Raw genomic sequence first — 15,751 nt, forward strand, 5'->3', positions numbered from 1 at the left:
CCTGCAGCCCTGGCAGGGGATCTAGGCCTGAGTGTAGGGACAGGAGCAGTTCAGGACTGGCTATTTCTGGAAATCAAAACAGCAGATCGGGGAAATGTTTTGTGAGATGTTCAGTTCAATGTGTCAAGAGAAACAGTGGAGAAGTTAAAATTGAGATTACTGTTCTTGAACCTGTAAGATGAAATGTATGTAAAACAAGGAAGGCTTTTGCTTCTTCGAGAGCAAACATTGTGGGTTCAATTCCCGTCTGAGCCATTAATTTAAGAGTTGGACTCAATGAGTTGGACTTGGTCCGTGTGGTCCCTTCCAACTCAGAATATTCTGTGTTTGTGTGACGTGTTTCAGGACATTATCTGAGTGCAGCTGTGATTATTGGGTGCCCTTCTTCAGAGCCACCTGCTGGTCATGGTGCTGAAAACAGCAAAACCACCCAGGGTTCTTGGGATGTGAGGTTTAAGTCCTGGCCAGGAGCTTTTCCCATGCAAAAGCTGCACAGAGCATCACAGCAGGCTCCTCTCCACAGTGGGTCTGCCTGGGCCATGCTCACCTGCCAGCACCCACAGCCCTGCAGAGCTGTCTGTGCTTGGCTGTCCCTCCTTCACCTTGTCAGGGATTTTGGGAAGAGAAAGAGCTTGGCAAATGCCAGTGGAATGAGGTTCAGAGTGAGGCTGCTTTTGGATTTACAGCCCTTTGGTGGCAGGACAAAATGCAGTCTTGATTCTCCAGGACCCCAGGAAGACAAGTCCCAGTCCTGTGGGGGAGAGTTGGGGTCCTGAAGGAGTTTTCAGAGCAGGGGGCAGTCCTGCTAAGTAAGAGGGATGTGTCCCATGCATCCAGGGCAAAGCTTCCTCCCTTGCACTGCAATGTAGCAGCAGCATAGCTCTGGGACTGTCAGTTTTGTGTCTCACAAATCCACCTTGCCTTGCCTTAGGGACACAGGGTGGGGCTTTCCTTCCCACACACCTGTCTGCAGGAAGCTTGTCATGTTTTCCCCTTGCTGTGAGCTGACTTGCAGGAAGCCACTCCAAAGACACAGTGCCTGGGTCCACAGGGGCTACTGTGTGCACAGCAGACATTTGATGCTGCATTTAATGTGTCAATTCTGGAACGTGTTACACAGTGAGCCTGGAGCTAAGCTCATCACTCCTCTTGGAGTAATGACCTTTCCAGCATCCTTTCTGTCCTGCAAGTGGCTGTTGTCTTCCAGTTTTACGCACCGCCCTCTTGAGCGACATGTAACCTGTAACATAATGTTTATTTTCCCTTGTTGAGCCATATTTGCCTTCTAGACCTCTCCTAGAGTCTCAGGGTACATTTTAGTGGAAGGATTTGTGAGACAGATGCATTTACATCTATCTGTGCTCAGTCATTTGGGAGAAGAGAACTGAGTGTTTCTCACTTGATGTGAGATGTGGGATGTGACTTGCTTCAGATTTGAAAAGAAGAAGATGCCCTTGAAGCACAAGACTTAATGAGAATCAAGTCAGTACCATCCCTGACTGCCTGGTGGCACAGCAGCCCTCGCTTATGGCATCCCCCGGGCACATCCCTGGAGAACAGCACTGACAAATTCCAGTCACTGGTGCAATTCAGCACAGTAGCTCTCTTATTAGCACTCATTATCTAAGTGCATCTTTCAGTAGTTACTGTCTTCTGATTGAAATAATGATCAAACATTCACTAAAGTGATGACTCCTCACTAGAGTAAAGATTGCTTTAAATGCCCAAGGGATATTTGGACTGGGGAGAGATCCTCCTTAACTTCAGCCTGCTGACTACTTATCCTGGAGGGACTTCATATTGTTACAAAGCAAATTTTCCATGAGCATAAATTTCCCTTTCAAGAATTTGGAAGAGACTTTAAAAATACTTACTTTCTTCTGATTATTTAAACACACAGGAGTGACAAATGATGATCAGTGAAAATGAGCCTTTTCATCATGTGAAACAAAGAGAATAGATTTACATTCATCCTGAAAATCCTTCTTAGACATTCCATACAACAAACTAGAAGCCCTGAGGTAGACAGTCTCAAACAATTTTAATAAGCTAATTACAAGGTTATTTTGGCAGATGGGCAGAAAACAGTGGTAGCAATGCTTCCTGCTCTTTTTTTTTGTGGCTGCTTGTTGGCCTTGCTGAAGGTGGTGGTCTCTGGTTGCCATTAACTTAGTCATGGAAAGGAGGAAGATTTTAGTATTAGAGCTGGATACAGAGCTCAGCTGTTCATTCACTGAAAAATCACTGGGGCAAAACGGGGTAATGCTTACCTTGGTGTCCTCATAACGCTTCTGTGCCTTCAGCAACTCACAGCAGGCATTTCCTGGGGGCATGTTTGTGAATTCTAATGAGGATGGGTGAAATTTTGCAGCAAGTTTTGTAGTCAGAAATGTGACTATTTAACTGTGGGACCTGATTCTCAGAGGTCACTTGGACGGTTGTGACAGAAAAAGACCCATTGGATTTGTGCAGGTAACTGACTGTGGCCAGCTCCAAAGAGCATTGACAGCTCCCTGGATTGCCTCAGTGGGAAACCTTAAACAAAGAGCTGCATACTAAAATAACTCCAAATTACACATTTAAGAAAAACACACCTTCCCGGGGCAGTATGTAAGCAGAAATAAAGAGTGTATGATGAGGGAATTGCTTGCTTAGTTCTAGTGATAATAGTGAATGTTTGGTTTAACTTTCACCCTCCCTTGCTACTGTACTTTGAAATTGTGTACTCAATTTCTCCTCTGTTGTCATCTACAGAGCAAGCACATAGCACCCCAGCGGCCTCTGATTTGAGTTATTATACAAAGTTTCTGTCATTTCTTTCATTTTGATGTTCTTGAAGCAAAGGAAATAATGCAGTTGTCTTTACTCCACACAGTTAAATATAGAGATTATTTAACTAACCATACTTTCAAAATTTTTTGGAAGTTCTTCAGTGCTGAAGAGCAGATAATTTCCACAGCAGTTGCCACCACGCCAGCTATGTTTATCTGTTTATCAGAGGCTGTGTACAGCACACAGCTCTTGAAACAGCCTGTAATTAAGAACATGCTATGCAAACAAAATCAAAATGGAGGCAAGGCTGATTGTGTTCATCTTGCTTTCTGCATCAGAAATCAGGCTGAAGGCTACAAGGCAAGGTTTTCTGTCTGTCTCCCCAAAGGGGAATGTGACTCACTGTTCAATGCCAAAGCTACTTTGAGGCTTGAGGGTTTTTTCCTACTTGTTTTGTTTTGTCAAAATGTGATAGTTTTGCAGATTACATTGACTGCATTGCATTTTTTTGGCAGAGTTAGTTCTCAAAATCATTTAAGGAGATAAATCTGAAAGGATGCCTTAAGTTTTCTTAAATAAGAGGGCACAAGACTGATATGAAATGAGAGCCTTGCCATGATCCTTTTTGATGAACAGCACACTGATGTTTACAAAAGAGAGGAAAATCTGCAGAGATAAATGGCCATGGTTTGTTAGGAAGCATCACCTTCCTCGATACAAAATCTTTAAATTTTACTGAAATAAGTGTCATGAAACAAAACAAAAAAATCTCTGTGGTCTCCCCAGTGCAGCAGTCAGTTCTACCACAGTCAAGAGGGCGACTGCTGCATACCCACCTCCACAAGGAACATCAGCCAATCTGTCACTGACAGACCCCCCTGCTGCCAGGAGCTGTCAGTCTGGGCAGGATTCCTGACTTCCTAAATCCTTCATTTGTTTGCCTTTGAGAAGGATAAAACACCTGCTGACCTTGCAGGAAGGGGGTAAATTGCTTAGCTGGCAACAAGGGGACACACTGGCATCTTGGAATCTTTGAGAATTTGGCTCCCAATGCCCCGCTCATGTTTTAGTGAGAAGCTCTTGAAAAAAACCAGAGAGCCCAACTGATGTTCCCTGCAGCCTGTGCCAGATCTCGTGCAATCTGGCAGCAATCTAAAAGAGAGAAGGAAAGAGTCCTCCAGCCTTTTTGAAGGGTAACGATGGACTAGAACAAGTTCTCCTTAAATCATTTCCTCTGGCAGAGGGAGACCTGCATCTGCCTGGGGGCACTGCCAGACATCGTTTTGGTGCTACAGGTTAGGCCAACCTCTCCAGCAGCCTCCCAGTCCCACCACCACGGCCACCGGTCCCTTGTGTGACCCTGGAAATAAGGTTTATGGACACTCCAGAGGAACCGGGCACCCCCGCCCTTACGTCTGGGTGGTCAAGGCTGCTTGCAGCTCTCACTGCTCATTAACTTTTCCAGGAGAATCTGGCACTGCTCCAGAAAAGAGGTTTATGTTTAAGCTGCAGAAAAGGAGCAGAGCTGACACATTGTATTAAAATCTGCCGGCAGGGTGGAAAACTGAGCGGACCTTCTAAATTAAAAAGGAAAGTTAATAGCAGGGGGCAGCTGGGCTCAAGGCTGAGGGTTATAGTTTTTATTAGTGTGGGTTTCAGTGCCAGAGATCACTGGTGTAATATGTGTTCCTTAACTGGAAAGCACAACATCTATCGAAGAAGATTGCCTCTGTAGAGTGCAGGGAGTCTGACACATTAATGCCAGGTCAGCTCGGCTGCAGATGAGGGCAGCAGAAAACAGGAGAGGAAATGCACAGCATGTGGAGCAGTGATGGCACCTGAGTGCAGCACGGTTAGAGATCATCCCCCAAAGGTATCTCTGCAGCCACACAGAGCAACAGGGGTCAGGGAGTGTGGATCAGTAGCTCTGGGGAACAATAAAGCTGTGCAACAATTATTTGAAACATGACTCAAGGTTACTCCCCAAAAGACAAAATATAGCCTAAGTATTGTACTCTTTACTGTAGTTTTACTACTACTTGTAAATGAAATGGAGTACCACAAATTATGAAGGGAATTAAAAACCCGTTTGTTTCAGGAGAAAGGAACTGTCCAGGAATCTGCACCAGCTTTTCCAAGTGTTGAAATTAATTTCCCTTGCTTTAATGAATGGTATAATTGATGCTGGAATTGATTTGAAATTTATTTTTCTTGTTGAATATGCCATGGTTTGTGTCTATAAGATGTTTTTGTAAACAGATTTAGCAGGATTAGTCTGCCATCCTAGCAAAAAACATTTCATCAAAATTATCTTCCATGGCATTGTTTCATTTGAAGGTGTTACCTCCTAGCACGCAGGAGGATAAAGGAGGCAATTAACTGTTAATGGGCTAAGGATAGCTCGGCAAAGGCAAAATGCCTTCCAAGTTAAATATTAGGCAAAATGCTTTTAAAATGTGCCAGCATCCCTCCTCTTCCTCCTCCTCCTCCTTCTGTCCTTTTCAGCTGTGGCTGCTCCCCTCCCCTTTTACAGCCCCAACTCCTTGGATGTGACTCTCCTTTTGACCTGTTAGTCTGGCCACATTCTTCTTTGTCATTGGTTTATTCCCCTTTTCCCTATCTTTCAACCTTTTAATTTTCCTCTTTTTCTCTTCTACTTTCAAGCAAGGATAATAATCAAATCAAAATGCCTCTCTGCAACATCTTCTACCACTCCTTAAATCCATTTTTTGTCCTACAAATGCTTGGGTGTCTGATATGTTTGCAGTCCCAAAGCAGAATGGGAAGAAAATCAGACTATGGTCTGACTATATTTGCACTCTGTGTTCTTTATATTAATGCCACAAAGCAGAACTTTTCAATCTCTTCTCCTGGGTAAAAGACTTCTCTTCTGCCCTGGAAACTGCATAGAAGGAGGTCAGACTTGGTTCTATCTTCTCAGGATGAAAAAAGAGTGAGTGTGTAGAAGCAAAAGCCCTACATAAAAGGTTTCAAACTGCAAGTTGCCCATGGATTTGTTATCCCTATTAGGGACACAAAATCCAAGTGTAATGCACCTGATAAGAATAGATGGAGCAAATCAAGGCACACTGTAACTTTGTAGTATTAATCAGAAATCATATTTCTTTATCAAATCAGGAAATATGATTTGGCACATCCCTGGGTGATGGATAATGGGTTGCAATAACTATGCCAAGACATATTTATATTTGTGAATTGCTGCTTTTTTTATTAGCATCTGGCCTGGCTAACCCGATGTCAACTCTATAAACTGGTTGTTTGTTTTATTTCTAGGGTAGAAGAAAGTTTTAAAACCTTATTCTGGTCAATATTTGGCTTATCTGAAGTGATATCTGTGGTGCTGAAGTACGACCATAAATTCATTGAGAATATTGGATATGTACTCTATGGAGTATATAACGTGACTATGGTGGTTGTGCTGCTTAATATGCTAATAGCCATGATCAACAACTCCTATCAGGAAATTGAGGTAAGATAAATCAGATTACAAACTCAATGTGCTTAATTGTTACTGATAATGAAAATGCTAAAAACCCAAGTAGGCCGTAGCTTACTCGACATCCAAGGTTAGAATCCTGGAAACATCTTACATGGTTTAAGAGTTAAGGCTGAGTCTGTCCCCAAATTATGATTGACTTAATAACCAAAAATGAATAATTTCAATACCTATTTCAGCTTCCTTGTTTTCTAATGAACCTCTGTGAGTAAATCAAATTTCCCCTATATATATTTAATGGAAGTGGTTTGTGATATTTTTCAATCCCTTTGTTAGTTAGGATAATTTATCCATGTGTGTTGCCTTGGCTGCATTGCTTACTTATGACAGAGTAATATTTCTTCTGATTTTTTACCCTGCTTTCTACTGCTTAAACACTCCAGCCCACGTAGATCTGAAGCTCATATGCATTCATAAAAACGTTTAGAAATTCCATATTTTCCAATTACCAGGCATAAAATTTGATACAATTTTTTTGAGGAGTCTCTGGGGTCTGCAAAACATGATTTGTGGACATTTACAAAAAACATCTTTTAAAGTATATAAACAGAGCCCTCAAGGAATATCAATAGATTTATGCAGAAAGGCATTTGCAGGGTTTACCCAGCCCTGCTCAGTAGTGTGGCTATTAGCAGAGTGGATTTGCTAAATGCTTTAGACATAAACAATTCCCTGCTACTCTAAATAAAGGCAGAAAAAAATACATTATTTGGATAATGTTAATGTTGAGTCACCTTTTACTTCTAATTTGTTAAATGTCAAACTTCTGCAGTTGGGTTTGTATTAATTACTTGTCCTAATCTCCCCTCAGAACCTGACATTGAAAAAGGCCAGGGCTGAAAATATTTTCTCACTGTAATGTCTGATTCATCCATGAACTGTAGTACAAATATAACTCTATTCTGTGCATGCTGTAACTCAGTCTAAATGTCAGAGAGACCTTACATATGCTCTCTGTCCCAGAATCTTTCAGGACTGCAGAAAGCAGAGTCATTTCTCCAAAGGTTTCTAATCACTTAGGATCAAGCAATTCCCTGAATCCTATTCAACTGAAACAAGCTTTGCTTCAGAAGGGGTCTCAACTCTTACTGCATTTTCTTGTTTATTGTAGTAGACAGATATGCTCTTGAAGAAAAAAAGATATCTGAAAATATCTGAATAGATGTCCTATATTAACTTTCCAGTTTAAACTTTGTGATGGCCATTTTCTTGGCAAATTACTTTATCATCCTTCTTGATTGCATGGAAATTTTCAAAATTTTATTAAAGATTACTTGTAAGTATCAGCAAGAGAAACAAGTGTGGGCTCTTTGGCCCAGATCCTCCTAATAGAAGAAAAACGAATTCTTCTCATATTGATTCAGTTCAGTACTCACTAGAAGTGAGATTAAAGAGAGTCATAGAATCAGAGTCACGTAGGTTGGAAAAAACCTGTAAGATCATCGACTCCAACCATTCATCCAGTACTGCCAAAGCCACCACCAAACCGTGTCCCCAAGTGCCACATCCACACATCTTTCAATATCCCCAGGGATTGTGATGATTGCAGAGAAAGTGCCTATTGCCAAAGTGTTTATCTGACCAGAGCAATGTGAATAAGGTCCTAGGATGGGCATTACTTAGGAATTAAATTCCTTTATGGTCAGTGGGCAGATGGTTTATTATCAGTTGGAGTGACAAGACTGTATTTTCCTGCCTTCCATTTAACATCTCTCTTCAGGTGCTTCTGGTTCTCTTTTGTTTATCAAAATACTATCAGGTATTGGTTCTTCCTGACAAATTTGGATTTATGGAAAAAAGTCCTTTTGCTAGCCATGAAAGAGAACTGCTCCCATCAGTAGTACTTTTAACTGCTTAACAGAAAGGCATTAGAACTGTTCACTAGTGGTTTATTCTGTAATTCACCTGAAGGATTCTGTGAGGTGCAATCCCAAACCGTGAGAACAGGAGATGGCAGAAGTGAATGCTGCTGCTCTGGTGAAGACACATTGCTGTAACTGTGGCAGAAATCATCTCCATGGTGTCATGCCAGTTCCTGACCAGGTTCTAGAGGTACAGGGTAATCAGAGGTTATGAATTCCAGCAGAACACAGATGTACACGAGTACAGGGAGCTGGCAGATCCACACCTCTGTTGCTGCTTCTGCCCTCCATGTAAACCAGTGAACACAGTACAGCAGCTGTATCTCATTCTTTTGTCTGCCTGATAAATGCTCCTGATACATGGCCCTGATCATCCTGCTGTATAAATGCCAAGTGAATGATTTCCTCCATAAAATATTTCCTAGCCTTGCCCTTGTTACTTGGAAGTGATCCTGGCCCACTTTGACATTCATAAAGGAGATTCACAGACACTGAATGATGGAGCTTTTCTCCACCTTCATCAGTGGCAGGAGGTGAATAGTAGGAGAATTAAGGTGTGTAGGGATACACGATGGTGAATGCAGACAGGATCTAAGAGGAAATCAGCTGATGATAGAAAAAGCAGCGTCTGAGCCTCCCTAAGGGGATTCCTGGCCAAGGACGGTAACAATCTTGTAACAGATGACACAGAGCCTTGCAGTTCATCTCAGTCTTTGCTGTTGCTGTGCTCATGAAAGTTTCTTCTTCTTTCCATGTCTCTATGTTCTGACACATTCAATTATCAGCATAGCAAAAAAACCCCAGATTGTTACTGAGACAACCCCTTTGATATACAAGGAAACAGTCTAATATTTGGAAGGCACATATGCTCTGTTTCTGCATCACAGTTTAAATTTTCCTTGTTTTGAGATTATCACAGAGCAGCCTACAAATACACATTTTGTGCAGGGGCCTTGTTCTGGCAGGCAGAATCTGGTTGTAATTAACTCCTACATGTATGTTTGTCCTGGTCATAGCTAAATTCCTTTCTATTTCCTAATTTGGGTTTTGATTTGTTTTTCCTTCTTCCCTTCCCAAGGAGGATGCGGATGTGGAGTGGAAGTTTGCACGTGCCAAGCTCTGGCTATCCTACTTTGATGAAGGAAGGACTTTACCTGCTCCTTTTAATCTAGTGCCAAGCCCTAAATCATTTTATTATCTCATACTGAGAATAAAAATGTGCCTCATAAAACTCTGCAAATCTAAGGCCAAAAACTGTGAAAATGACCTTGAGATGGGGATGCTGAATTCCAAAAAACGGGTATGTTTTATCTCCACTGTTCAGCTTCTTCGTGGAAAGGATTCATTCCAGGGAGCTTCTGGAGGGGGTTGCATGGCACACAGGGACCTCAGGGACAGCACAGCTGCTCACAGGACCTCATCATTGCATGCTGTTCACAGGCCTCATCATTGCATGCTGTTCACAGGCCTCATCATTGCACATTGTTCACAGGCCTCATCATTACACGCTGTTCACAGGCCTCATCATTGCATGCTGTTCACAGGCCTCATCATTGCATGTTGTTCACAGGCCTCATCATTGCATGCTGTTCACAGGCCTCATCATTGCACGTTGTTCACAGGCCTCATCATTGCATGTTGTTCACAGGCCTCATCATTGCACGTTGTTCACAGGCCTCATCATTGCACGTTGTTCACAGGCCTCATCATTGCACGTTGTTCACAGGCCTCATCATTGCATGTTGTTCACAGGACTCGTTATTGCAAGCAGAAGGTCCTCCCAAAGGAGTGGCCTCATTGCACCAGGCACAAGGAAAAGGGCAATCTTTATAAAAGCAGGCATTCTTTAAACTTTTGTAAAAGCAGGCACTCCAAGGCCAAATGAGCAAGGTGAAAGAGAGGGGCAGAAGCCGAGGCACAAACAGGCTCACGGCTTGTCTGGCTCAGGCCCCTTGTTGCAGGCTCTCCCAGCAGAGCTGCGTGATGCTGACCTGGGAGGGGAGAAATGGGGACACTCTCCTGTGTGCAGGCCACCATCAGCTGTGACCTTGAAAGACAGACTGAGGAGAAGGGAAGGGAAGTTGCAGAGTTTGCCTTTGGGACATGCAGGCTGCTTTAAGGTCTGCCTGGATCTCTTAGAGGAGCAAACAACTGAGCTGTCCAGCTCCAGGCAAAGCCGATGGCCTCCAAGGAGGATGGCTCATCCTCCCAGGAGTTTGAGAGAACTGCTCAGGTCTGGTGCTCACCCAGTCTCTGCCAGTACCTAAACTGAAAAGAGAAATCTGTCCATGGGGTTTACTCTGTATTATCAAATAATTCAACTACCAACATGGGGAGCATTGCCAAGATAGACAAGCATGTCTACAAACGCATTTAACACTGCTATTGATTACTGGAAGAACCACTAGAACAGTGGAGTCTCAAAATGAAAGAAGTGTTTCTCCTTCAACTACCTCAAATAATGATTTAAAAATGTTTTTTAAATGTTATTTGAATCAGACCTCACTAAGCTGACTTTGTTTGAAATTTAATTTCTGCTTCAAAGCCTAAAACAAAGTAATAAAATTTTCTCTAAGCCTCTCCTTCCCCAAGCCAGATGAGTGAAAATGTCTGGCTTGCCCTTTTTCATGGAACTCATGCAAAATTCATATCTTCCATGGCTTTAGCATAAACAGTTAAGAGTATCAGACATTTCTCGCTTGCCTGTTGATTTTGTTCACATATCATCTTCAAGAGTCTCTGTAAGCTAATGGCACACCTGTAAGTAAGAAAGAAATTTTTTTAAAAATTACATTATTACTTCAGACTTTTAATCTAATAATTATAAACATCCTGATTTGGAAGAAAAAAAATAATTGGGATCTCTGGTTCAACTGGGGAAGAAAAGCCCTTACCCAGGGGCCTCCCCTCTACATAGAATTCCATATAGGTGCACAAGTCTATGATATTTATTCCTCTGAATAAGTGATTTTTTTTTAAATTTTTTTTTTGTTAGTCTTGGACCAAAAACCTCAGAGGTGGATTACAGTCAAAGAAACCTCCAACAAATATTGTGTGTAGTGTCCAGAAAACTTTCCTTGGAAGCTTCTACAGCTGTGATGCCTCTGATAAAAATAAAATAGTCTATTTAAAAAAAATACATATTTTTCTTGAGCCAAAAGAAGTAGCAAAGAGCACTGCTGTTTTAAAAGGACCAGTGGAAATTGATTGTGTTTCAGAATTTGGTTTTGTACCACAGTCTTGTTCATTCCAAATAGAAGTAATCTTTCTTGTGTTCTAAATTGATAAGCATCAGCCTCATTATGATAAAAGTATTTTGTGACTCTTAACACCTTGTTGTCTAAAACTTTTGTGTGAATACCATTCCTGCCCAGATAATTTAGAATCTAGATTTTTTCATTAATTTGTGTGGTTTTTATATTCTTTTCTGTCTTCCAAATTTTTTTTTTTTTTGCCTCAATGTTCTGGCTTTTACTGTACATCAAACCATTTCGTAATGTTTTCCTAAAGCTTCGTTTGGGGCTGTCTGGGTATGAGAAGCTATCATTGATTTAATCATATCATGATGTTTTATAATTTCAGAAAGTTCGTTTTCACTCTAGCATTCAAAACACAGAGAGTTTTTCTGGGAAGAACGCTTATAACAAGCCCACAAGATACCAGGTAATCACAGCATGAAAGCAAGAGCCAGGGGAGAGGTCTGCAAGGGTCACGTTTGCCTTCTCGCAGAGGCTGCCACCCTGGGATGTGCCAGGCTGGGCATTGGCACAGGGCTGGGCTGGGGTATTTCAGAGACAAAGGCAGCCTCTCACCCCCGGAAATATGCACGTTAGCATTTGTCATGCTAATTAATTCCACTCGAGGGTGTTGAACTTAATACAGGATACATCACCCAACCTTACTCCTCGCATCTTGTATTGACAGCATTTCATTTCCCAGGGCTCAGAGTCATCTCTCCAGCTGCTGCATTACCATTTGCATGTGCTTCCTCTGGCTCATCCTGCAAAGCTAAACCTGCAATGTGCTATGGTTCAGAACCCCTGTGGCTGCAGAGGTGGCACAGGGAGCCACAGGTGTCTGTCCAGCAGGAGTGTTGTGCCAGCAGATGTGTTATTTCTTGTGCAAACCTGTGCTAGGCAATAAAGTAAACAGACTGTGCCCCCCAGGAGTTTTGCCTTCTTTTTTAACATAAAGTGAAAAAGAATCTGATGACAAGTGATGTGTCTGAAGGGACAGACATTAAAGACAGATGAGGAAAATCATAGTTAAATTGGCTAAAATGTGCGGTGGCAGTTCTAGAAGTGGTTTGTCTTGTGTTGGTACAGCTTCCAGCATAATGGGCTCCCAAACTGTTTAGGAGACCAGTAAGAAATTTCTAGTGGTTTTAAAATATTTTCAGACTTTTCTGCAACAATAGGAGGGGTGTCTAAAAATCTAAGCTAGAAATGGGATACATTCACTCTGATATCTGGAGTTAGTTGGCTTGATTCCATCAAAGGAAAAGGGTTTGTGTCCTGCTCAAAGTAGCATTTCAGTTCTTCTGACACATTCCCATTGTTCAAACCCACAGGTGATGTGTCAGGCTCTTTTCCTGTAGCTATTATTTCTCAATGAGACCACCTAGTGTTTGTGGTAAATTAGACCCTTATTTACAACACTGAAAAAGCCAAAGGCGGCTGTGAAAGATAAATAGAAAAATAAGTACCTGTTATTTTGTTTTTAAAATGCCAGGTTCTTCTTCAAACTACCTTAGAACATCTTGTTTGGTGCAGGAAGAAATTGCCCAAATAGTATAAGGAGAGTATAATAGTCTTGATTATCTAAACATAAAGAAGAAGGAACAGTGTGGTAATCTGGCTGGCAAGTTTTTCTTCTACAACTGGGAAAACCTTTGAAAACCTTCTTGCTGAACTGTTTTCTGCAGCATTTATCATTCTCCAGTGTTTATCAAGTGATGTGTCTGCAGCCTGTGCAGTCTGTGTATTTAAGACTACATATGGACAGTGCTCTAGAAGAATAACAAAAATATACAGAATTTAAACATTTTGAAAAGCATGAGAAACAAGTCAACACAGCTGCCATGATCTGGGAATAAACTAGTCTAGGGAAAACTATACCTTTGTCAAAGAGAATATGGGAACTGGCATAAAGAGAGGTGATACATCATTTTTTTTCCAGGTAATAAGAGCCTGTGTTCTGAGTCATTGTTTTAGTCTAAATTTCTTCTGACTTTTGCTCTTGAAAAAAAATTACTTAGTTTTGGATCCAGGATTTCCCTACTTTCCCCAAACATTACTTCATTTATGTTTTCTCAGGTGACAGCCCTACTTCCCTCTGGATTCTGCTACCTTGGCCATCTCCAACACACCGTACGTGCACTGTGCCTCATCTCTGTTGCCTTAGTGACTCACCTGCTTAGCCAGATGCCTCTGACATACAAGGACAGTTTTAGTCATCCCATATTCCATGGCTGAATGGCATATACAAATGACTGGATCCTTCTTTGATCTTCACGAGCCTTTTGCACTGCTATAATCCTTATTTGGCTACTCAGAAAAAAGAGCAGGTGTACTATTTCCTTAATCCTTCACACCCTACGTAGCATTTTTAAGTGATGTTCCAAGCAGAGATCTGATTGCTCTGTGAAGAAGTGAGTCCATGCTGTCAAAGGCTTTTTCCTTAATACTGGACATCTGGTCAATCAAACATACTGAGCTCTCCTGTGTTTGCAGAGGATGGATCTAAATATCTGTCTCTGAGAGAGCAGCTCTTTTTATGTTTATATATTTTTATATCTTTTTTCCTTCATAGGTTTTTATATTTTTCCCCCACTGGGGTGTCTTTTCTGCAGTGAAGATGTGGCTGTCAGCTGTACCCCAGTGTGCAGCCCACAACTGCCAAAGTTACTTTCCTTGTAGATAAATGGAACTTAGACATTCTTGGAACAATTGCACATTGCAAGCTCATATCCATAACCATCATCTAATTCCATATGTACTCTTCCTAACAGTCATCTTCCATTTTGTAAGTTTACATGGCTCTATATTTTTCACTATATATGTCTCTTAAAATCCACCATTTCTGTAAGAAACTTTTCACATTTGAGCCAAGTTCCCCACCTTCATTCAGCCTCTCTTTTCTCTGTCCTTCTCTAAATTTATTTTCTCTTAAAAACCCAATGACAAGGCTAGCAGTCTTTCTGTGAACCTCAGGTCAGCTGCACTGTGAATGAGTTTGCTAACATCATTAATTAACCACTTATTTCTTCCTGTAAAGTACTATTAGACACCAACATGCTAAAAGAAGGCTCTGGAACCTATTTCCTTAGCTTTCCATTGGATCATCTGTGTTTTCTTTCTGTCTGTGGGACATGCTCTACATTCACATGCATCCCACAAAGTACCCCAAAGTGCTTCATATGTGGAGTCGTGATGGAATGGCTGTCAATCAGCTACTGTAGTACAATGTTCACAATATAAAATGGGAAATAAATGGGAAATAATAATAATAATAATAATAATAATAATAATAATAATAATAATAATAATAATATCCCTAGTGAAAGCAGATGTTTGAATTTCTCATAATAAGTCTGGAATGTGGACAGTCTGCCACTAAAGGAGTGTTTCTGTTCTCCTTTCAGAAGATAATGAAGCGTCTGATTAAGCGCTATGTGCTGAAGGCTCAGGTTGACCGGGAAAATGACGAGGTCAATGAAGGCAAGTGGAATTTTATAATTGACCCACTAACAAGCATGTGCTATTACTGCTGCTGATCTGGCCTGTACGAGGGTTGAGCTTAGTTAAGATCCTCTGTAGTGAGAGCTTGCTCGTGCTCACTGCTCAGGTGAGCAGTGCTGACTCTGGGCCACCCTTGTGCCCTTGAAATTCCAGGTCCTTTTTTTCCCTTAGCAGAACACACATCTCACAGGATCTTCACCCAGCCCTGCTCACCCCTGTAGCTCTAACTCTCCCTCCTTTACAATACCAGGGTATTGCCAATACCCAGCATCACCTTGGTGTCTATGTAAAGCATTTTCTGACTGCACTGCCCAGGCCTGCCCCAAGGACACTGTTTTGAATGGGATCCAGATTCATATTGCTGTGGTGGTGTGTGGAATTTGTGTGCAGATGGAAAAGAACCTCTAACACCTCTTAAATGCTACCCTCCTGCAAATACCCTATGTAGGTGGAGACCAATTTGTGGAGAGAGACCAAAAAATGAGAAAGTATGAACTCTCCACACAGGTTTGCTGTTGCTGTTGGTACCACTACTGGAAGTAGAGGTGATTCCTTATAACTACAGATATTCAGAGTGTTATGCAGGGAGATCAAATGCAGCTCCACACACATTCCTGACCAAACACACTGAAATTATTACTTTCTTTGGTCTTGGAAACAGAGTGACTTGGTTCAGTATGGCTAACAAGAACATTTTCCTCTTTCAGGAGAACTTAAAGAAATCAAACAAGATATTTCCAGTCTCCGCTATGAACTCCTAGAGGAAAAGTCCCAAGCTACTGGTGAGCTGGCAAAACTAATACAGCAGCTGAGTGACAAGTTTGGGAAGACCTTAAATAAGGACATTTGATGGTGAATAC

The 15,751-nt window shown here is 41.6% G+C and overlaps 1 protein-coding gene across 1 annotated transcript in view; it reads left to right on the forward strand.

Annotated features, from left to right (window-relative positions):
* TRPC7 (transient receptor potential cation channel subfamily C member 7) overlaps window positions 1-15,741 on the forward strand; it is a 62,518-nt gene extending 46,777 nt beyond the window's left edge. The window contains exons 7-12 of the mRNA XM_014253054.2: window positions 6,067-6,262; window positions 9,230-9,451; window positions 11,734-11,814; window positions 13,467-13,520; window positions 14,795-14,870; window positions 15,599-15,741. Coding sequence (XP_014108529.1) covers window positions 6,067-6,262; window positions 9,230-9,451; window positions 11,734-11,814; window positions 13,467-13,520; window positions 14,795-14,870; window positions 15,599-15,741 — 772 coding nt within the window. The remainder of the gene's footprint in view (window positions 1-6,066; window positions 6,263-9,229; window positions 9,452-11,733; window positions 11,815-13,466; window positions 13,521-14,794; window positions 14,871-15,598) is intronic.
* The last annotated feature ends 10 nt before the right edge of the window (window positions 15,742-15,751 follow it).

The sequence above is a fragment of the Pseudopodoces humilis genome, chromosome 17 (assembly GCF_049639895.1).
Source record: "Pseudopodoces humilis isolate 2021_Gansu_Grassland_sample_001 chromosome 17, ASM4963989v1, whole genome shotgun sequence".
Taxonomy (NCBI): domain Eukaryota; kingdom Metazoa; phylum Chordata; class Aves; order Passeriformes; family Paridae; genus Pseudopodoces; species Pseudopodoces humilis.